At 41.6% G+C, this 22,580-nt stretch overlaps 9 protein-coding genes across 9 annotated transcripts; 3 read left to right on the forward strand and 6 right to left on the reverse strand.

Annotated features, from left to right (window-relative positions):
- Nucleotides 1–8,767: 8,767 nt before the first annotated feature.
- Nucleotides 8,768–9,679, reverse strand: ASPZODRAFT_136556 (hypothetical protein). The gene is made up of 4 exons (XM_022724086.1): nucleotides 9,419–9,679; nucleotides 9,348–9,363; nucleotides 9,150–9,286; nucleotides 8,768–9,076 (listed from the first exon to the last, which is right to left on the reverse strand). Exons 1-4 carry the CDS (start codon nucleotides 9,604–9,606, stop codon nucleotides 8,878–8,880), a joined length of 540 nt encoding a protein of 179 aa, XP_022577531.1. The 5' UTR covers nucleotides 9,607–9,679; the 3' UTR covers nucleotides 8,768–8,877.
- Nucleotides 9,680–10,134: 455 nt separating this feature from the next.
- Nucleotides 10,135–10,613, forward strand: ASPZODRAFT_74972 (hypothetical protein; the record flags this gene model as incomplete). Its single annotated transcript, XM_022730009.1, has 4 exons — nucleotides 10,135–10,220; nucleotides 10,280–10,386; nucleotides 10,456–10,488; nucleotides 10,555–10,613. 4 exons carry the CDS (start codon nucleotides 10,135–10,137, stop codon nucleotides 10,611–10,613), a joined length of 285 nt encoding a protein of 94 aa, XP_022577532.1.
- Nucleotides 10,614–10,672: 59 nt separating this feature from the next.
- ASPZODRAFT_75162 (hypothetical protein) lies at nucleotides 10,673–11,686 on the reverse strand (the record flags this gene model as incomplete). The annotated part of the gene is made up of 4 exons (XM_022730026.1): nucleotides 10,673–11,139; nucleotides 11,200–11,360; nucleotides 11,417–11,589; nucleotides 11,651–11,686. 4 exons carry the CDS (start codon nucleotides 11,684–11,686, stop codon nucleotides 10,673–10,675), a joined length of 837 nt encoding a protein of 278 aa, XP_022577533.1.
- A 523-nt stretch (nucleotides 11,687–12,209) lies between these two features.
- ASPZODRAFT_136561 (hypothetical protein) lies at nucleotides 12,210–14,356 on the reverse strand. Its single transcript, XM_022724087.1, has 5 exons — nucleotides 13,729–14,356; nucleotides 13,214–13,638; nucleotides 12,965–13,165; nucleotides 12,560–12,913; nucleotides 12,210–12,499 (listed from the first exon to the last, which is right to left on the reverse strand). The coding sequence occupies exons 1-5, from the start codon at nucleotides 14,087–14,089 to the stop codon at nucleotides 12,221–12,223; spliced, it is 1,620 nt and encodes a 539-aa protein (XP_022577534.1). The 5' UTR covers nucleotides 14,090–14,356; the 3' UTR covers nucleotides 12,210–12,220.
- A 613-nt stretch (nucleotides 14,357–14,969) lies between these two features.
- ASPZODRAFT_154779 (hypothetical protein) lies at nucleotides 14,970–16,655 on the reverse strand (the record flags this gene model as incomplete). The annotated part of the gene is made up of 5 exons (XM_022726129.1): nucleotides 14,970–15,000; nucleotides 15,057–15,749; nucleotides 15,805–15,857; nucleotides 15,906–16,162; nucleotides 16,229–16,655. The coding sequence occupies 5 exons, from the start codon at nucleotides 16,653–16,655 to the stop codon at nucleotides 14,970–14,972; spliced, it is 1,461 nt and encodes a 486-aa protein (XP_022577535.1).
- Nucleotides 16,656–16,872: 217 nt separating this feature from the next.
- On the forward strand, nucleotides 16,873–18,144 carry ASPZODRAFT_1203865 (hypothetical protein). The gene is made up of 4 exons (XM_022721250.1): nucleotides 16,873–17,086; nucleotides 17,139–17,205; nucleotides 17,280–17,819; nucleotides 17,880–18,144. The coding sequence occupies exons 2-4, from the start codon at nucleotides 17,141–17,143 to the stop codon at nucleotides 18,118–18,120; spliced, it is 846 nt and encodes a 281-aa protein (XP_022577536.1). The 5' UTR covers nucleotides 16,873–17,086; nucleotides 17,139–17,140; the 3' UTR covers nucleotides 18,121–18,144.
- Nucleotides 18,145–18,167: 23 nt separating this feature from the next.
- On the reverse strand, nucleotides 18,168–19,116 carry ASPZODRAFT_19734 (hypothetical protein; the record flags this gene model as incomplete). The annotated part of the gene is made up of 2 exons (XM_022727467.1): nucleotides 18,168–18,938; nucleotides 19,006–19,116. 2 exons carry the CDS (start codon nucleotides 19,114–19,116, stop codon nucleotides 18,168–18,170), a joined length of 882 nt encoding a protein of 293 aa, XP_022577537.1.
- Nucleotides 19,117–19,756: 640 nt separating this feature from the next.
- ASPZODRAFT_136568 (hypothetical protein) lies at nucleotides 19,757–21,403 on the reverse strand. The gene is made up of 5 exons (XM_022724088.1): nucleotides 21,272–21,403; nucleotides 20,665–21,177; nucleotides 20,291–20,611; nucleotides 19,912–20,206; nucleotides 19,757–19,849 (listed from the first exon to the last, which is right to left on the reverse strand). The coding sequence occupies exons 1-5, from the start codon at nucleotides 21,338–21,340 to the stop codon at nucleotides 19,821–19,823; spliced, it is 1,227 nt and encodes a 408-aa protein (XP_022577538.1). The 5' UTR covers nucleotides 21,341–21,403; the 3' UTR covers nucleotides 19,757–19,820.
- Nucleotides 21,404–21,695: 292 nt separating this feature from the next.
- Nucleotides 21,696–22,435, forward strand: ASPZODRAFT_136569 (hypothetical protein). Its single transcript, XM_022724089.1, has 3 exons — nucleotides 21,696–21,863; nucleotides 21,928–22,007; nucleotides 22,066–22,435. Exons 2-3 carry the CDS (start codon nucleotides 21,977–21,979, stop codon nucleotides 22,191–22,193), a joined length of 159 nt encoding a protein of 52 aa, XP_022577539.1. The 5' UTR covers nucleotides 21,696–21,863; nucleotides 21,928–21,976; the 3' UTR covers nucleotides 22,194–22,435.
- The last annotated feature ends 145 nt before the right edge of the window (nucleotides 22,436–22,580 follow it).

Raw genomic sequence — 22,580 nt, forward strand, 5'->3', positions numbered from 1 at the left:
AAAGGGGCTTTTTTCTATTATTATATAGGTCTATATATATATAGTAAAGAGGGCCTATAGGAGGTATTTATCCTAAATCTTTATTAATTTCCTTATAATATACTTTATAAGTATTTAATCTAGGAGGCTATTAAGGTTCTTAACCTTACTATTTATCTATAGATAATATAGTATTATTATCTAGTATCTTATTTATAAGATCTTTAGATAGTATTAGACTATTATTATAAATAAGTTAAGTCTATTATTTAATAAGAGCTTATAAAGGGTACTATAATTTATAAAGACTTTATTATATAGAAATTTAGTAATTACCTCTACTATGCCTTTTAAGACTATATAGGCCACTAGCTAACCTATTATATACTTAATTATTATAATAATCTATTAATTACTATTAGGAATTAGTAGTAGGGGCTTAATTAGGTTAATAGCCTACCTCTTAAATAATAAGACTATTATTAATAGATTAAGGTGTCTATATTAGAGGTCCTCCTATAAGCCTTATAATATCTAATATATAGGGTAGTCTTAAATATATTATTTAATATTAATCTATATTATTAGCTATTATTCTTAAGACTAAATAATACCTATAAGTCCTAGGTGTCTAAGGTGTCTAAATTTATTATATATTTACTTAATAAAGTCTATATAAAAAGAAACTAAGAGATATAGTACTTTATAGTTATTATAAATATACTTTAGCTTATTATTATTCTCTTCTACTAGGTAGAAGTTAGGAGCTATCTTTTTAATTATATATTAAAGACTCTAATATATAGGTGCTTTACCTATTATTAAATATATTATTATACCTTTTAGCTACTCCTCCTTTAAGTGGCCTTAAAGTACTAATAGGGAGGCTATAAATATTTATTACTACTCTTATTAGACTATATTTTTTATCTTATTCTTAGGTTTATCTTTAATAAAGTTAGGTTAATAACTAATAGTATTAGGGATAATTACTTTAGTCCTTTTTTAGTAGTAAATCTTTAGATTATATCTACTAAACTTATTAATCTATTATATAAGTCTCTTAGAGTATATCTTTATTATTAATAAATACTATAAGCTCTTATAATTTATAATAATAGTTATAATAATACTATTTTTAATATAATAGTCTTAAGTTTATAGTATCTTCTTTATTACTAGTAGCTCTTTCTCCTATATTAAGTAGTTTTACTCTATAAGAGATAGCTTTTATTTATTAAATATAATAGGGTAATTAGCGCCATTTTCTATTATCTATAAAAAAACTATACTAATAGCCTACTTAGAGGCATCTATTTTAATATAGAACTCCTTTTTATAATTTAGTAAATAAAGTACTAGAGTAGTTACTAAGGCTTCCTTTACTACTTAAAAGGCAGCCTTATATAATATAGTCTATATAATAGGTTAGAATTTCTTTATATATAATTTAGCGTCTAATTCCTTTAGTAGGTTATATAGGGGTATAGTAATATATATAAACCCCTATATAAATTATTAGTAGTAAGTAGCTAATCCTAGGAATTAGTAAACCTTATAGACATTCTAGGGCCTTAGCCAGTTTAATACTGCTTTAATCTTTTTAGGTATAGGTGATATCTAGCTCCTTTTAATAATATATCTATAGAACTCTAGTTTCTCCATGGCGAATTCGCATTTTAATACTTTAGTATATAGTTAATATTCTTTTAGGGTGGTAAGGACTAGGTTGAGGTGTTAGTAGTGTGATATTCGAAAGCTAACGGTCTCTAAGAAATCTCTGTTCTATCGCTACCATGGGTCAGAGGGAAGGTATCTATATACCTCCCCTTGGCTCATTGAAAGCTGAGCGACCCGGTGGCGATAGAACTCTATAGAATTGATCAATCCCTGGTACGGAGCGAAAACTCTACATAACTGCTCCACCAGGGTCGGGAGATCTCGCGTCGTCGGTGAGCGGGATCACCTTGGCGTTCCGCCGAGGTGATCCCGCTCATGGCCGCGCGGGAGTTCGCGATATCACAGTAGTGCTTATTAATATTCTTAAAGAAGATAAGAATATTATTAAGGTATACTACTATAAAGTGGCTAATATACTTCCTTAAGATATGATTTATTATTATCTAGAATATTACTAATATATTATAGAGACTAAATAGTATAGCTAAGAATTTAAATTTATTAAATACTATATTAAATGTCATTTTTTTAACTAAGTCATCTCTTATCTATACCTACTAGTATCCTAATAGGAGATTAATCTTTAATATTACCTGGCTCCTACTTACTATATCTAGTAATTTCTGGATTTAGGGTAATAGGTAGCTATTCTTAACTATTAAATTATTTAGTACTTAATAGTTAATATATATTTATTACTCTTTTATCACTTTTTAGATAAATATCACTAGGAAGCCTTAAGGATTAGTAGAGAGTTAGATAAGCCCCTTTTACTCTAGGTCCTCTAGTTATTAAATTAGCTTCTTAAGCTTTTCTTATAAGAGGGGGAAAGGGCTAATATTAATAGGCATAATATCACTTATATTAATATTATATATAATATCTTATTTAGGCAGGAGGGCTGCTATAAGTTCTTAGTAAAAGATATTATACTTTTAAAAGACTACCTCTACCCTAAGATTTATATATAGCTTGCGCCTATCTAGGAGCTTAGTAGTTTATTAAAGAAAATAAAGAACACCTTTTAATTTCACCTTATATAGTATATATAGTATATATTATATTAAGATTATATTAATATAGGGCATAATTATAACTTATTATTTAATATTCTTTAAGAGTATAGAAAACTATTCACCTTAATGGTCCTAGAGAATTATCCTTAATTCTAACTATTTAATAATAAGGTTAGTAGCTTTTAGTCATATTTATCTTAAGATAATATTATATTTAAGGTTATTAATAACCTAGGTAAAGGTTATTCTTATTTATCTGCTAAGGTGTAGTAAGAGGCATACTTAGTATATAACTAGGATATAATTACTATTTAGTAGTATTATATCTAATTAAGTGCTCTTATTAATCTATTAGGGTAAGGTATAGGTAAGTTTTTAAAGTACTCTACTACTTATAAAGTTATTAGAGGCTCTACTATTAATTATATATTTAATCTTTAATTTCCTCTATTTCTTAGTACTAATCTCCTCTTTAAAGATTAGCAGCCCTCCGCCTAGTATATTTATTTATACTAATATTATTTAGGTTATTAATTTATACTTTCTTTTTTATATTTTTCACTTTTTATCTCCTTATAGGGGTGGTAATCCTTAGGGGTCTAGGATATTAAGAAGGTTAATATTAAGGACTATAAAAGCCTTAAGTATTTACGCCACTAGTGCTTTTAGTTTTAGTAGTTAACTCTATTTCTCTCCCTTAAGGCCTTTATTAAGGGGGTTATTATTAAGATTTTACTTAATTAATAATTCTTTATATAATATTTAGATTTCTTATATATAAAATAGAGTCCTCTTATGCTAGTGATTAATTATTAGGGATATAATATATATCTATTTATAGGGGTAGGCCTCCTAGGTAGGGTATATAATTACCCTAGAGTATTAATATCTATAGCATTTAATGCTCCTATTAGCCTATAGATATATTATATAGTAATAACCTCTTTCTTATAAAGAGTAAATTTTATGATAACCCTAATTAAGGTAGTTAGTTTATTAAATTTATATACTTATTATCCTTAAAGTTATTTTTAGCTGCCTATAATAAATTATTAGATAAGTATATTCTCTACTAGTAAGGGGTTAATCTAGTTTATAACTTCTACTAGTTTATAGGTATATATCTAAATAGGTTACTTTCTTTAGATAAGACTCTTATATACCTCCTAGTAGTGTTTCTTATTAAGATATTTAGTATAATTATTAATAATCTACTTCTTAAATTCTACTATAGTTTTAATGAGGGTATAGAGCTTATTATTAATAGAGCTTTATAAATGCCTCTATTATTTATATACCTTACTATTAAGTTTTTATTTTATTATTAAGACCTTCTCTCTATTAGTGATAAACTTCTTATATAAGACTTCTTTATTTTAAAAGTATTTATCTACTTACTATAGCCATTTTTAGGCGCCCTTATCTTAATATTTACTTATATATTTAAAGATTTAGTTAAGTTCTAAGATCTTTTAATAGGGGCATTTATTTTAGTTATTAAAATTATTAGTTAACTTCTAATAGCTAGTTTCTTTAGTAGCTACTTAGGTGTTATTCTAGAGACTTAACTACCTAATAGTTATTTAATAGAGGTTATCCTAGAGTTAAGCTACCTATATATAGGTAGTCTTAAATTCCTAGACTAGATAATTTACTTAGCCTCTTTTATTTTAGAGTACTTACTTTAGATGTCTAAAAAGAGGGTAAACATCTATCTTATCTATTCTAATAGTTATAATTATTAAGAGGATTTTAAATACCTTAGGTAATAGGTGATTCTATATATTACTAATAAAGTTTATTATTAACTTATAGTAGAAGATTAAGTCTTTTATTTATTTAGTTTCTTTAGTAAAGATACTTAATAATTCTTCTTTCTTTACTTAAGGGGTCTTTCGTCCCTTTTATCCTGCTTTTAAATCTTATTAATCCTTAGATATTATCTATAGAGTGGTAGTCTATTAGGGTCAGCATAGAGGCTAATCCTTAATATAATATACTATTAGATATAATATTTAAAAGCTAACAGTCTCTAAGAAATCTTTATTCTATTATTATTATAGGTTAGAGGGAAGGTATCTATATACCTCTCTTTAGCTTATTAAAAGCTAAGTAACCTAATAATAATAAAACTCTATAGAATTAATTAATCCCTAATATAAAGTAAAAACTCTATATAACTGCTCTACTAGGGTTAGGAGATCTTGTATTATTAGTGAGTAGGCATCTTAGCATTCTACCAAGGTGATCTTGCTCATGGCCACATAGGAGTTCACAATATCACTCGCTCACGATATCACACTATTCTATTCTATTATTCCTAAAACTATCTATTTTAATATTATATTAATAATAAGGTGATTAATATCTTTAATTAAGACCTTTTTATTATTTATATAATATATCTTTATCTTAATATTAAATTAATATTTAACTTAATCTTTAAGGTCTATTATTATTTTATAAATATTACTCTTATACTTAATATACTTAATTTAATAAAATCTTATTATATTATTAATAAAATATATAACTTAATTTAAGCTATTATAGCTTATAATTATTTAAATAAGATTAAAATACATATATTTAAATAATTTATTTATATATATTATTAATTATTTTAATATTTTTTATAGAATAAAGATAAGTTTATAAATATAATATTTACTCTTTAGCTTCTTAATATTATTTATAATCTTAATATTATTAATAGTATCTATAAGATGCTTTAAGGTGTTATATTTAATATAACTATATTATTTATATTATCTCTTTATAGTTCTTTTTATTATTAGGGGTTTTTATAATCTCTATAAATCTTTATTTATAATTTTTATATTATTAGTTATAATTATTATTATAACTTAAAATATTATATTTATTATAAATATAGTTTATAATTTATTATATTTAAGTATAAATTAATTATACTTATTTTAAATAATATAAATATTAATTAGTTTATTTATAAATTATATATTTAGGTTATTTTAATATAATTCTTTCTCTTTTAATTACTTATATAATATAAGATTTATATAAAATCTTAAGATATAGATTATATCTTTAAGATCTAAAAAGGTCTAATATTTATTAATTATCTTAAAATATATTATAATTATATCTACTCTCTTATATAGACTATACTTTATATTAGTCTATAATATACTATTAACTAGTATATATATAATAAATCTAGATTAATTATTATAGATATATATACTTATATCTAAATCTAGGATATAACTATTATTTAATATATATTTTATAATATTATATATAAAATAATTTATTTACTTTTTATTAAATATATATATTATTCATATTAATAGTTTAGCTTATTATAAAGCTCTTAATTATATACTTATCCTTATTAAGTTTAATATATATATTATAAATATTATATATTTAATAGATAATATTAATATTATATATTTAGTAGATAATATTAATATTATATATTTAGTAGATAATATTAATATTATATATTTAATAGATAATATTAATATTATATATCTTTTTTCTCTTTATATAGAGCTTATTTATCTTCTTATAAGCCTTATTTATAGTATTTTTTAATATAAGGATTCTCTTCTCTATCTATTTATATCTCTTTATAATAGTATTATCTAGTTTTTATTCTAGCTTCTAAATATACTTATTAATATATAGATATATATTAAATAAATATTATTTATTATATATATATTTATTTCTTTTTTTTAGTTTATAAGGGCCTTAAATCTAATTTTTATTAATCTTCTTTTTAGCCTTCTTTTATTTATTTTTATTATATTTTTTATATATTATAAATATTATATCTATAAAGTTAATATACTTATTTAATTATATTATAAGATATTATTAAAAATCTACTAATAGTTTATTAATAGTTATTATCTATAGGTCTTTATATTAAAGCTTTAACTCTATATTTAATATATAGTCTTTATAAAGTTAATTAATATAATTTAAGAATTATAATATTAATTATATCTTATTTATAATAGCTCTAATCCTTATATCTTTATAATTATAATATATAGATTTCTAGTTATTTAACTATTTATTTAAATTAATCTTTAATATATATTTATTATTAATATTTCTTTATTAATTTATTAGCTTAATTTTATAATATATCTTTATTAATATTAAATATATTTATAACTACTTAATTATTCTCTTTATAATATTATTATTAATTATAATAATTAAAAGATTAGTCTATATAGACTAAAATATATAGCTTAAGATATAAGAGATCCTTATTTTTAACTATTTATATTTCTTTTACTTATAATAATACTTTTTATTAGCTTTAATATATATAATTAGTTAATATCTCTTTAGGTCTCTAGATAATTATACCTCTTTATTATAATCTATAATATTTAAAGCTATTAATAACTTTAATTTTATATTATTATTTAAATTAATATAATCTTAAATATTATATAAATCTATAATAATTTATAAGGCTTTATATTAAAGATACTAATTTATATTTTTTTTAATAGAATTAATATCTTTATATTATTTAATATCTTATTTAGAATACTTATTATCTTTAGCTTATTAATAATATATTAGTAGTCTATATATATAATATAGATTTATAAATATTATTTTAGCTTAGTAATATTATTAATATAGTAGTTTTATATCTTTAATAAGTCTTTAAAGTTTATAAATAAATATAATAATAATTAAGAGTTAATTAGGCTTATAACTTTAATAAATCCTATATATATTTAAGACTAATAGTATTATATTTTTATATAATTTATATACTACTTAGTATATTTAATATTAGTTAAGCTAGATATATTAAGTAAATAAAAAATTAGAGTATAATACTAACTATATTAGGCTTAGCTAGTTAGGTGACGCTGTAAATATACGCAAATCATCCTGATTGGCAGCCTCAAGGTCATCCTTTTCTGCAACAGAAAGCTTCACCGCTTAGTCCTCCAGCCCTGAGGTGTTTTCAAAGGGTGCAATCAGGGTCAATGCTTGGAATCCGCCTATTAGACTGCTACTAACCCAGATCCCTGCATTCTTGCAACCAATCTGAATTACCATTGCTCTACTGACCGGTGACATGACGTATGAGACAGGAATCGATACTGGTGAGTTAGGAAAGCTGGGTATTAGAGGAGAACTAACTAACGGCCGAGGTTCTATATAGCAGAGACAGTCCGTTCTCATATTTTATCAATGGAAATTGCGAAGATGAATCAGCATGTTCTATCAATAGTATCACCGAGGTGGATTGTGCAAGAGACTGGCAGATAACCTAGTTCTAACGAACTCGTGACTGTCTACACTTTATCAGGGAACCGATTCGTGACCATGCCAGATCGACGGCCTGGCGAGACTGGTCATACAGCTTTCCATGGCAGTGAATCGGCTACTATAAATGGATGGCGTAGGAATGATGGGCAGTTTGCGGTGCAAAACAGTACTCGATGCAAAGGATTTATCTGCAGCTGGCTTCCCATTTGAGTATACAAGGTAGGGAACTAATAAAACATTTGCCCAATATTCTATCAGCTTCATGAAGTCTAAGGGAAATAACATGGAAGAATCGTCTCTTGATTTGTATGGCCCTACCAGTCTCCCTTTCAAAACGCTGTTTGCGAGTTGTCCAACATGGTCTGTATGTCATATTCCATTCCAAACGTTTCCTAACCGTTAAGAGAGACGTCTGATTTCTCAAATTGGCGATCTGCATCAGACGTATGGGTGGACATTTACTCAGGAAACGACAATTTGGGCAGTCGTACTTACAATCGAACCGGAGAACTCGCTCCTCCCGTCAAATGACCAGAGCAAATTTTCCGATATCAATAAGCACGAGCTCGCTCGTTCTTGATGTAATCAACCGTGAATCAGCTGCAACTACCTCCCATGTGGATGGTATTTAGATTCGGCTTGATTTATCTGATAAGGGACTTGTAGGTTGGATTGTTCATCCAGGTCATCTAAATAGACTCAAATAAGATTATGGATGATATTCCGAGACATTCATCTAAAAGCCAGCTTGATATATACAATGTCCAAATGCGCTTCGCCCCGTATCCTGACCATCCAACAAGCACTAATACAAATTGACCGACAATTCCGTTTTTTTTTTGTGTCCCGTCCAAAAGTGGCCTGAAAAGTGCCCGGTTTATTTCCGTCTCAAAACGCCCATCTAAGCGGCCTTCTCGATGGCCTTCTCGACGGCCTTCTCGGTCTTCTCCACCACCGACTTGGCGGCATCCACGACCTCGGCCTCGATATCCTTGGCCGCCTCGACGCTAGAGCCGTCGTTCAGGCTGCGTCTGTACATGAGAATACGCGAGACCTGGACGGCACCGACGCATCCGAGGAAGAAGTTGACGGTAGCGAGCCTGTGAACAAAAGGGAAAATCCAAAATCAGTATACCACCCGTTTTCAATCAGGGGGACCATTTTAAATCGTACAAAACGTTGCGCGGTGTGATGATAAGGCACCACCGGGTCCAGATCGCACCCGTGGCAGTCAGGGCGGCATTCTGGGTCAGCGAGAGCTTTTCGGCCGGACGAGCAAAGTCAGAGATGCCTGCGATGACGAGACCCCACTGGTCTGGTTTAGTATTTGTCTCTTTTTCTCATAGTTCGATATGGGTATGGTAGTCATACCTTCATGACGGGGGCCCTAAAACAATCAGCATCATTCTAAAGGTCTCTATGATAAGGGGGAAAAGACATACCAGAAGTGAACAGTCTTCACACCGACCGGGCTATTCCATAGACGCTGGAAGATGGTCTGCTGCTCCCCGGCTTCGGCGCTCTGCCACCGGCGAGACTGGGCGCCCTGGCGGCGGAAAGGTGCGGACGCATTGCGGAACGCAGCGCGAGAGTTCTGGAAGAAACGGAGACCGACGCGTGACGACGACATCTTGAGAAGACAAGGGGAATAGGCTGTGGAGGGGAGAGGGGGGGGGCGGAAAGAAAACAACGGCGCCTGCTGAGTAGGTTCAGTTGTTGTTGAGTCGTCGTTGAGATGGGGAGAAAAGATCGGACCGGTCGGGGGGCGGAGATAAAGTGAGCTTCCTCTAACGATCTTCCTCTACGGTGCAAGAACTGAAGCTGTAGAAGACTGGAAGCTGCCAAAAATAGACGTATAAATTAGAGATTATACTCTTAATTTCTTCTATATACTATAAGAACATTGATCCCTTTGTCCCTGTAATCAGCTGGTGACTCGCAGACCGCTGAGTAAGCATCACGGCGCTTAGCCGGATTGGTCGACTTGAACCTCGTGAGAATCATCGCCAGATCCGCCGCCGACCTCGACACCCTTTGCTTCACGGCTCCCGTTGTTTCTTGTCATTGATACCCCCCCGATTCCCTTGGTACGTTGTTGAATTACACGGCGGGTACAGGATACTGCAAGGGATTCTCGACAACAGCGAGGTTTTACGCCATGTCTTCCAAATACGTTTTCACCAAGAGTCTGAAGGAGCTGCGCTTCCTCTTCTGCCATACTTCGGAACAGAGCGCTGCAACCAGGTATTCAATTGGATTGATTTAGCCTTTTGGCGTATAATATGTCCGGCTGATTGAAATAGGTCGTTCCTGCACCGCGCATACCCCACCATGAAGAAGCACAACCCGTATGTCCCCATTCTGATGCGTGAAGCGGCCGCGACGGAGCCTCGAGTTTTCGCGAGATACGGTACGTGATGGGATACTCCATGGGAAACTTTAAGGAGAGTCAGAACAGACAGGTTAATCGGTTGGCCAGGATTTGGAAAGGAAAAGCAGGAAACGCTGTCCGGTCCGTGTATTCCATCTCTCTGCATATCTGCATCTTCCTGTGGTGACAGTTTGCTGACCGTTTTAGGCCTTACGGACAAGGAGATCGAAGAGAAAGTGACTCAACTGGTGAAGGAGAGTCTGTAGGATGGGTTGTATTGTAGACAAGCGTGTGGAATAAAGAGTTCTTTCTATTTTTTTTTTTTTTACAAGGTACTATTGAAACCACTACGGATCTCGCCAAACCTGTACTGCGCCCAACTCATGCTACCCTCCTTGAACGTCCAGAGACGCTTTCCGGCGTCGTTGGCCGCCGCACCCGCGCCAACATGGATCGGCAGCAAATGGTCGAAATGCGGATGCGCCTGGCGAGCATCGGGCCGTTTGAGCAACTCGGCCATGGCCTTTTCCCTGTCTGCGCCCGGGGCGGTCATGACGGCGTCCTTGAGGGCCTCGTCAAAGCTGACCGTGTAGGGCAGCGGACGCGGATCGCCCCAGGTGAACTGCATGTCGCGCAGGTTGTGCACGGCCATCCCGGAGACGATGATAAGGATGTTCTCGTCGCGCAGTTTGGAGACGGCCTGGCCGAGCCGCATGTGCTGCAGGGGGTCCTCGCTCTTGAACAGCGAGACCTGCACGATGGGCACGTTGAGTGGGTTTTCCTCGGGGAAGGCTTCGACATTAATTTCATTTCTTCACGTATTATTAAATTTGTCGGGGTTCTTTCACCTACCACACTTGAAGCTTGCCCAGACTCCATGATCCAACCCCCTGTTGACGCCCTCGGCCTTGATGCCGGCCTCCTGCAACGATTGCAGAACCCGGTTTGCGACCTCCCTGCTCCCGACGTTCGGGTACGTCTCTTTATAGTAGTGCGAGGGGAAGCCATAGAAACTACATCAATCAATACTTGGTTCTTGATAAACTTGCAAATCAAGTATAGTACGTACTCGTAGATTAAATCCGTCAACTCTGCGGTGTTGACCTGCACGGTGTCCCGGCCAGCCTGCCAGTGAGCAGAGAAGACGACCACCGCGCGCGGCCTGACTTGTGTTGTGATTTCGCGGCCAATCTCGCCTAGTTTATGGTATGCAGGGTGTTCATGGTCATACATGATATTGGGCTAATCGTCAGCATATCCCCTTGTTTATCTAGCTCAACTCTGTGGCCTATAGGGTACTTACCCCCCCATGACTGAGGAAATAAACCGGAGTCCTCATTTGAAGATCTGCAGGCGGAGTCTTTGGAAGATGAGATGCCGATCGAGCCAGAGCCGACCTGCTCACGCCGCCTGTGGTTCGGAAGGAGATAGCAGCTAGGACTGAGAACGCCAGCGTCACGGCCGATGCGATGAGGAGCCGTTTGCCTGACCAAAATGATGGCACGGAGGTCCCGGGGGTGATTTGCGGCGTGGGCGTGGGAGAGGAAGATGAGGAAGACATTGGCCAGGGATACCACTCCTGCTGTACCAGGGAAAGATATACTAGAAAATTCTAGTGTGATATGCTAATCCTAGACTAAGCAGAGCTTAATTGATTAAAAATATTTAAAAGCGTTCTAGATACTCTATGTACTATGTAGTATACTGATCGATTTTGTCAGCGTTGGCTTGGATTGATGAGCATATGTCAGCAATTCCGCTGTGGGCGGAAATTTCCGCTCTGCCAAAAGAAATACTCTTGTGCTCTTGTGCGTACATTATTGACATTGGTAACAAAGAATAATCATAATTCATAATATACAGGTGACTTGAGTTACAGCTTTGCAGCCGTGCCTGGAGAAGAAATCTCATTGTACAGCAGGGTGGTCAAGAAATCCGCATAGTCCTCGCCGGTGACCTGGTTGGCAAAGTACCGAGCTGCCAGCTGGAACTTGTTGCCCGCGGGGCCCTTGGAAGCAAGGGCGTCGGCCTGTTCCTGTAACAGGCGCAGCGCGTATGCCTTGTCCATCTTCTTGCCTTCGGCGGTGGTGACGTTGTGACGCGTCCATTGCCAGAGCTGAGAACGAGAGACTTCGGCGGTGGCGGCATCCTCCTAGAGGTTGTTAACATCAAAAGAAAACAAAGAATGAAAGGAGAGAGTAAAAAAACATACCATCAGGTAGTTGATAGGAATACAGCCAACACCACGGAGCCAGCCCTCCATATAGGACAGTCCGATGTTCAGGTTCTTACGGATACCATCCTCGGTGATTTTTCCCGGGACATTAGTGTTGAGGAGGTCGTTGGCTGTGATGTGGACATCCTCGCGGCGGATGTAGAGCTGGTTCGGTGCCGGCATATACTTGTTGAACACCTCGGACGCAATGGCGGCAAGGGCCGGGTGAGCAACCCAGGTGCCGTCGTGGCCGGCGCGCACCTCACGCAGCTTGTCCGCGCGCACACTTTCCATCGCCTTGTCGTTTGCGGCGGCATTGTCTTTGATGGGGATTTGAGCAGCCATCCCGCCCTACTGAATCAGTAAAGAGTATTTTGATAGGAGAGATAAGATAGGATGTACCATTGCGTGGACACCACGGCGGTGGCAAGTCTGAATCAACAGCTTCACGTACGCATCCATGAAAGGAACCGTCATGGTCACATCCGAGCGATCGGGGAGAACGAAACCCGGGTGGTTACGGAATTTCTTGATAAAGGAGAAGATATAATCCCATCGTCCACAGTTGAGGCCGGAGCTGTGGTCTCGTAGTTCATAGATGATCTAGATGGTTAGTATTTATGGATTTTGTAATTTGAAACTATGACATACCTCGTCCATCTCAAAAGCAGCGGTGATGGTTTCGATCAGCACGGTGGCTCGAATGGTGCCCCGTGGCATGCCGATATAGTCCTGGGCAAGGTTGAAGACATCATTCCACAAGCGAGCCTCTCGGTGCGACTCCATCTTGGGCAGGTAAAAGTAGGGGCCATAGCCACGGGCAACGAGCTCTTTGGCGTTGTGGAAGAAATAGAGGCCAAAGTCGAACAGACTACCGGAAATTGGCTCGCCGTTGACGGTGAAGTGCTTCTCCTCCAAGTGCCAGCCGCGCGCACGGGCAATCAGCGTGGGCAGTGTCCGGTCAGTGCGTAACTTGTATTCCTTGCTGCCCTGTTTAAAGTCGACCTGGCGACGAATCGCGTCGTACAAGTTGACCTGACCATTCACCATGTTCTCCCAAGTGGGAGCGCTCGAGTCTTGAGCATAATTAGCAATTGTAGAAGAAGAAGAGGAAGGATGAGGAGGAGGAGGAGGAGGAGGAGGAGGAGGAGAGAAGAAGAAGTTACCTTCAAAATCCGCCATATAAGTCCACACATCCGAGTTCAACGCGTTGACCACCATCTTTCTATCTGTAGGCCCGGTGATCTCGACACGACGGTCAATAAGACCAGGGGCAGGAGGTGCACCCCTCCAGGCATCGTTCTCCCGGATGTGCTTGGTCTCAGGGAGGAAGTCGGGCAGATGGCCTTTATCGATCTCAGCCTGGCGGTCGACGCGACGCTGCAAGAGAGCCTTGCGGGTGGAATTGAAGGTGCGGTGCAAGATGGCCAGGAAGGCACAGGCTTCCTTGGTGAGGATCTTGCGGGTTTCGTCGTTGAGGGCGCCGAGGATGGCGACTTCCTTCAGTTGGGTGTCCACGTGATCCATCGTGACTTGTCAGTGGTCACTTCAGTCTTCTACTGAACACTACTTCTAAACCGAGATAAAGTAGGAATGAAGAAAAGAAAAGGGCATTGCAGTCAGACTATATAGATACCTAGGTACTATCTGATAAACTCACTTACGTCACAACAACCGCGGTCCAGAGGAATACCCGACCCAGACTCAGTCATGACTCCCTGGACAAATGGAAGTTTGCTCTGTACAGTCCTAATCATTGGATGTCTTCCCTGTGATTCCCCGCGGGAAACTCTTTGCTTCTCGGCCGACTCTGTTCCCCGCCATCGTTATCAGCGTATTCCAGATATTTAAGGCTATCGGCAGGCGCCGCATACCGTACAGTCCAGCGTATGTAGATAATGACTATTTATTATATATTATATTAATTGAATTCTATCTCATTCTTTATAATTTATCTTGTATAAACTGCTGTACAAACTACTGTATAAACTACTTACAAGTCCCTATGGCAGGGTCTTACCGGCCCGAGTGTTCCCGGTTGATGCCTGATCGACAAGGCTATGAATAACCTAGGTTAGATTTAAGTTTAGTGACTCACCAGTTGGTTATAGTATAGATAGAAAATATAGTATAGTAAATAGTTTCCTCTGTCTGCTGTATTCATATATTTATTGGAATAATTTTATCATAAAGTTGTAACATGATAATGAATTAAACCATATGTAATTCCTCTACCAGGTACCTACTCATTACTACTCCGTATGCCGTGGCTTACAATATGCATGTGACAGCATGTGATATATAGGTATAGATTAAGGTGGAATAATTTTCAGTAATTGATCATGTAGTAGTATATGTACATCATTCTGATGGTCATCTCTTGAAGAGCAGTCTAGTATACATCTCCCTAGACAGTCTCGATGTAGCGTCGTACCTCCCTAGAACAAGATTAGTAGATAAAACGCAAAACACAACTACTTTAGATAGAACTTACCAGTCTGTCACGGCCTCCTCCCACAGGCGTACTTCATGCTCGCGCGTGCCCCCGAAATGGTCCACAAAGGCATCGCCAAACACCTCGCGGGCGATGCTGTCGTGACGCATAAAGGTCGCGGTGGCTTCACGCAGGGACTTGGCGAGCCGGATGCCTTGGTCTCCCTCGTCGTCTCCCATTTCCTGGCCTCTCGACAGCGGCGGCACGGGGATCTCGAGTTTCTTTTCCACCCCGCGCCAGCCCAGCGCGAGGATCGCGGCCAGGACAAAGTGCGGGTTGGCGTCAGCGCCGGGCACGCGCACCTCGAACCGTGTCGCCTTGGGGCTGGCGGTCGGCGGGGTGATGAGCCGGATCGAGGCTGCGCGGTGCTCTAGTCCCCACGAGACCGTCACGGGGGCCCAGAAGTTCTCGACCAGCCGCTTGTACGAGTTCACCGTGGGAGCTAACAGGGGCATGATGTCCGGCAATCCTTCCAGCAGACCGGCAAGGAAATGTCGCCCCAGGTCAGACAGATTGGCGACATCCGGATAGGGCGGCGACGGGTCCGCGGTCTCGCGGAAGAAGGCGTTCTTCCCGTCTTCCGTCACGAGCGAGATGTGCATATGTCCACTGTTTCCGGGGAGGCCCTCGCGCGGCTTCGCCATGAACGCGGGGGTGATGCCGTGTTTCGTACCCATCGCTTTGACGACGTATCTAGCCATTAACTAGCTGGCATCGCAAAATCTTTTTTTTGTATCTGATCACTCACTTAAAAAGTCCAGCCTTGTCGGCCATATCTTTGGCTTCGCTATATTGAAGCGCCTAGACCAGTCAGCCGTAGTCGCTGTCGAACCCGGAAACGTCACGCACCGCCTCAAACACACCAGGCCCGCTCTCGGTATGCCACCCCTCAATCCCGCATCTGAACTCCTCACAGGCATCAAAAATACCATAATAGTACTCCTGGTTATGGATCGGCCGGGTGATACTGTATCCAAACATACCCTCGGTCAACGGGGGGAGCGCCTCGACGGGGTTCTCCTTGAGAAAGGCCGCCGTAGCCGACGCGTTGCGTTCTGGGGTAGAATTGTTTCCCGGGGCGCGAAATTGATAGAACTCATACTCGGCTAAGAGAAGTTAGAGAGAGGGCGTATTAATGTGTGTGTGTGAGAGAGAGAGAGAGAGAGACGCACCCCCCGCCATAGCCCGATAACCAGCCGCCTCTACCCTCCCCGACGCCGTCTTGAGTAGCCCACGGGGACAAGCACATACCGGTTCCCTCGTATCCGGATCGAAGAAGCTGACAAGAAAAAAGGGCACGTTATTTTCCCAGGGGATCCGACGGAAGCTGCGCAGGTCCGGAATGGCGACAAGGTCGCGATACCCGTTCTCCTTATTGCTGATGGCCAGCTCTTTGAAATACGTCCGGTCGTGCATGTCCCAGCCAAAGACCACCGAACAGAAGCCGAACCCGTCGGCCACAATCGACAGGAACTTGCTCTTCGAGACCAGCTTGCCGCGCAGGATGCCGTCGACGTCGACGCCCGCCAGCTTCACCTTGGTGTCGTGCTGGAGGATCTGGGCGACATTGTCGAGGGTGATGTCCGGCTCGATGGACATTTTATTCAAAGAATATCCAGGATATTATATTCAGTATTCGGAGTATGTGAATTATTGTTCAATAGCACGGTAGATGGTGGGGTATCTCGAGTCGACGTCGCTGGCCCTTACAGAGACGTTCCACCTCGTCGGAGTCGCTATCAGCAGCTTATCTCGCCCGTTCCGATATCGACGCGGAGATGAGTACGAGCAGGGCAGTATTGTGGCATTGGAAAAGGGAAAGCAGGTTCTAGGAATAGGAAGAAGGAAACATCGGAAGAGATGTTTCAATGATTGGTATAAAGTATATCTTACTGTCCTGTCGGGGAGGGTAACTGCCTAGACGAAAGACCTGGTTAGATAAGCGGTCCACATACCCCGCCATGAGATAGTTGTCGTTGTGTCCTCTACGGGTCTTCTCTCTCCATCATTCCAAGGGTTGGCAGGAACGAGTAAGTGGTGATGCTGTGGTCTGTGGGGGATGAAGCTATGCTAACTGGGCAGAAATGGCTACGATTACTCCCAGAGGACGTCTCCAAGGCAAGAATGCCATTATCACCGGTGCAGCAGGGTGCGTGCTAGACAGTCGGGATACATGAGATATGAGATATGAGATACTGAGTGTTGGATGCTAACACATCCTAGAGGCATTGGTCTTGAGACCAGCATTTTGTTTGCCCGCGAGGGCGCCCGGGTGCTGATGGCCGACATCTCGGAACCGGCGCTGGCCAAGGCGTTGGCGAAGGTGAGGGAGGTGGTGCCCGAGGCCGAGCGGGTGGAAACGATCAAGTGCGATGTCTCCAAGGAAGAGCAAGTGCAGGCGATGGTGGAGAGCCAGGACAGCTGGGGTGGAACAGACGTGATCTTCAACAACGCAGGGATCATGCACGCCGACGACGCGGACGCGGTCGACACCCCGGAGAAGATCTGGGACCTGACGCAGAACATCAACGTCAAGGGGGTCTGGTTCGGCTGCAAGCACGCCGTGCAGAGTCTGCGCCGTCACGGCAAGGCCCGGGGCAGCATCATCAACACGGCCAGCGTCGTGGCGCTCGTCGGCAGCGCCACCCCTCAGCTCGCCTACACGGCGAGCAAGGGTGCTGTCCTCGCGTTGACCCGCGAGCTGGCCATTGTCCATGCCCGCGAGGGGTTCCGCTTCAACGCCTTGTGCCCTGCTCCTCTAAAGTACCTTAATCCCTTATCCCTACATTCCGTACTCCGTTCTCGTTACTCACAGACTATTAGCACCCCCCTTCTTCAAGACTGGCTGGGCGACGATCAACCCAAACGCTTCCGACGCGAGGTCCACTTCCCGACAGGCCGGTTCGGCGAAGCCATCGAACAGGCGCACGCCGTGGTCTTCCTTGCCAGCGACGAGAGCAGTTTCGTCAACGGGACCGATTTCGTCGTCGACGGCGGCATGACAAAGGCCTACGTGACTCCCGAGGGACCTGCTCTGCCTCCTCCGAGAAATCTCGGACACTAGACACACTACTACCTACTTAAAGCCCTTACTAAAAAATACTACTCCTACTACGGAGTACTACTACTGTCTATCGGAATCCCCAACCAAGCCAAGTAATGCGTATACCCCAGCTCCGCCCATCGCTTGCGCTCTGCCTCGCTCCTCACGGCAACCATGCCCAGCATGCCCATCGTATTTGCGCCCCAGGGCCCTTCCGGCCCGGCCGTCGTCCGCGGGATCAACGCCATCCACTCCCTCGTCATGGCGAGATTGTAGTCGCGACTATCGCCCGCCGCGGCGAGGGCCTGTCGTGTTAACCCAAGCAGCCGCACGTACAGTGCGTACACATCAGCATCATCATCTGCGTCTTCTATCCTCGCCACGAAATGAACAAACGGGACGTTCGGTATGGAAGAGAGAACAGTTCCTGGCGGAGAAGTAGTGGTTTCAAGTCCCGCCTTCGGCCACAAGGTATACCCCGGTAAAGGCAACAACTGCATATGTTTATGACCCTGCGAAGCCCCCGAGTTGACCCCGCAGTTATACACGAGAAACATGTCGTGGCGGGTAAACTCGCCCAACAAGGCCCACGCCACAGCGAAATCCGCCGCGTCCAGATCGTCGGACTGCACGGCGAACTCGCGCGTGACCACCACCAGACTGGGCGCGTAGCAGCTGTATTTGTTCAGGAGGAGGATGTGGGTGTCGTCGTCGCCTAGGTGGGCTACGATCTCGTCCGGCGGAGGGTTCAGGAAGGGGCTGCGCGTTGCGGTGCGGCGGGAGGCGTCGGCGGGGAGGATGGGTTTGCGTGTGAAGTAGGGGACGATGCGGAATTCGAACTGTTAGTATTAGAAACACATCGCCAGCATCAGTTTCGTCGGTTCACTTGTAGAGTAGGTGAGGTACCGGGAAATTATTGTGTGTGTAGAGCTCCGCCGGGGTGTCCTCGTACAGGATTCCTCCCTGGCGCGCCATCTCGTCGAATTGACGGTGGGCTTTGGTCTCGAGGTCCATCATGTTGAGTGAGAAGTAAAGAGTAGGGTAGAGAGAGTAGAGTAGAGGAAAAGTAGAAGATAAATACTTGGTTAGGTATCTATCTAAGGTACTTCAGGTACCTACCTAAGCTAGCTACGGTATGTACCTACATAGTATTGTAATGTGTAACAATTATCTGGTACTGCGTACTCGTACTTTACAAAGTACCTACCTAGTAACTACAAAGAGGTACTACCAAGTACGACAGGTGGGCCGTATCGAAATATTGTAGATCAACTTTATCAAGTCTGCATACATGAATCAAGTACAGATTCAGTACTTCAGGAAATAAGCTACTCGATATTAACCATTATTATCTAGTTGACTCCTAAGATCTGTTCTGTACCTTGATACTCTATTTATATTACCTAATACCGTATGGTAATACAAATGACCATACAGCATTCTTTGATACTCAATAACGTATGTTACACTATTCATCTCATCTTATAGATCATACTAGTAATAGGCTCATACATGTGCTAGACCGGAATAAGAGACTTGAACCACTACCAAAGGCAACCAGGATCAAAGATGTCAACAAGGTAAAATAGATCGGATCAAGAACTGCAAGGCAGAAGAACGCCAATGAATCGGAGAGTTGCGCCTCAATATCAACTCGAAAAACAATCCCCCTTTTTCCCGCCACAAAGAAAATCACTCGCTCAATATAACGACAGAAAAGATTAGTTGACGCGGAAGGCATCGAAAATGACTGCAATTAGCTTGTCAGAATAATTGTGAATCGTGATGGTTATGATGATTGGAAAGGCTTACCCTCGTGGGACCGGCGACAGCCACTCCCAATCCACATCAGGGTATTCAGAAAGGCGTAGCGCTCGTCACCCGTCTCCATGGACAGGTTGACGCGGTACTTGTACGAGTTGGGGTTGACCGAGTCGGCGACACCGGCGTCGTTGACTTTTTCCAACACGTCCTTGGCCCCCGTCAGCCAGCCCTGGGTCTTGACGATGATGTACGCCGGAGGTTCGTCGTTGGTCTGCAGCATGTAGCTCGCTCGGAGACCCGTGACGTATTCCTTGATGATGACCTGCGAATCTTGGCCACCGGGCTAAACAGTTAGACGGGGCAAACATCAAGGTAACGAAACGAAACGCATTTAAAAAAAAAAAAAAAAAAAAAAAAAAAGACTTACCAAAACAACCCCCTTCCCCCATCGACCGGCCCACTGCCCCCCCACAAAGGTCACCCAGTCGCGCTGCCCCCAGATGCTCACGCCCGCCGAGACCTTAGGGTTCAATTTGATGCTCATGCGGAAATCCAGTTCCAGCGAGGGGGCGGGGATCTGTAGCGAGCGCGCCACCTCGCCCTCGGGGAAGGTGTGCAACAGGTTGTTCGCAGGGATTGAGTCCTTCATTACGCTCAGGTAGGTTGGACATTCGAGGAGGTGCTGTCGCTGACGGCTGGTGTTCTTGGCGCGGACCTGTTGGCAGTAGATGCATTGAACAGAGAGACACTTATCTAATTAGCTACACCACATTATCAAGCTTTGAAAGCTTCTTCTCTCACCTTGTCATCCTCCTTGGCGCGGAACTCGACAAACGCAGCATGGACATCATCGAGCGGCGGCGCCGGTAGGCTGGAATTACTCGGTTTCGGCTTGGGCTTGGGGGTCTGGCGCGCGGGCTGGCGGTTCATGGCGTTGGCACTCCCCCCGGGAGCACCGGGCCCCGCGGAGGCAGGCAGTGAGGGACGGTTCTGCAGGCTCTGCAGCGAGGTTTGCATCGGGGTGCCGTGCGGGTTGACGCCGTTGGCCATCATGGCGGCCCCGTTGGTGGCCGCGATGCTGCCCGGCCCTGGGCCCGGGCCTGCCCCGGGCGCGGTGGCTGTCGGCCCATTCGGCGTGGCAGGATAGCCGTTGGCAGCGCCGATGCCATTCGGGCCCGCCTGGGCAGAAGGAGCCTGCGGCTGGGGGGGGGCGTTGTGGCCGCGCAGGCCGGGACACTCGAGCAGGTGCTGCTTCTGACGGGAGGTGTTCTTTGCCCGGATCTGCTGGCAGTAGATACACTGGACGGAAAGACACTGGAGAGAATACACAAAGCGTGTAACGGTCAGTGACGCTGCGCGGTCTTTCTCCCCTGCGACCGAAATATTACGGTATATACGGGTCACGCACCTTATCGTCTTCCTTGGCGCGGAACTCGACGAACGCGGCGTGGACTTCCTGGTCGACAGTGCGACCCATGGTGGAGGGAGAAGAAAAAAAAAAAGAACGCTGGAGAAGAATAAGCGGTTGGGAAGAGGATTGTAATCTCTCAGCTGCCTGTTGATGACGACCGGGCGAGAAACGATGCAGGGAGCAGGAGCAAGAGTCGAAGAAGCGAGACTCGGGCGGGAGGGCGAAGAGAGAAAAGGAAGAGGGAATTGGGGGGGGGAAAGGAAAGAAACGAGACGGGAACGGGACAAGACGGAACGAGACGAGACAGTGGCGGTTAGTTACGCGAATTACTGGTCCCATATTGTGATCATTCGATGAGAGAGATACCTACCACTATTCTATTATTTATTATTTATCATTTATTATTCTTTACTATTTATTATTTATTCATTTACTGGTTCTTTTCTATATTTTCGATATTTTCTCTCTAGTTCTACTTGCTGTCGTCTCGCTACCACTGCCCTCGTACGATCAGGCCTCACTCATCCTTTGGCCTCGCTAGGATTTGCCGCGAGACTCGACGCGTGGCAGACTATCTCATCGTTACGAGGTAACTAGCTATCTACTACCTAATTGTCTGTAGTACTCCGTTACTTATAAAGGCCATAATTCAGAGTAAGATCTGACAGCTGGTGTGGTGGTCGATACTCAGAGTACCTAACGATGGAGTACTCAAGTACTGTACCTGGTCACTGTTAGTTACTGTACCTAACCCATACGGAGACACGTGTCGTGCCGTCTGACACTGACAGTGTTGTCTTACCGCAAGGGCTGCGCCAATCATCACGGCCACCATAGTCTGCTGGGATGCGATGATTTACAAATAACAGGCAGGCCGAGGCAGCTAATAATAGTGATCAGGGAAAACAGGGTGAATTGAGTGCGTGAGGTGAGGTGGGAGTACGACGACGGAGGACGTTCCAAGGTACTGTACAGTCACTACAGTCAGTATACGCGACGTCAGGTTCCATGTACGGAGTAACGAGAATCGTCATAACAGCGCAGTATTATTGTGTTTATTATTGGTTTCATGCTTTGGACCATCACGGCCGAGGTCGTGGAATTACCTAGCAGCTAGTAAGTAAATAAATGTAACCATATCAAACTTTAAAAAGACGCGAGTGAACGAGAAGAGATGGTGAGCAGAAATGCAAATAGATTGCAGAGCAAATCAAAGAAAATCAAGGCGAATGAATATCGTGAGCCCGAGATCAAGCGAGATCTGGTGTTATGGTCATCAAGTCATTAAATGCAGTGGAACGTTGGG

Source organism: Penicilliopsis zonata (genome assembly GCF_001890105.1).
Source record: "Penicilliopsis zonata CBS 506.65 unplaced genomic scaffold ASPZOscaffold_21, whole genome shotgun sequence".
Classification (NCBI taxonomy): domain Eukaryota; kingdom Fungi; phylum Ascomycota; class Eurotiomycetes; order Eurotiales; family Aspergillaceae; genus Penicilliopsis; species Penicilliopsis zonata.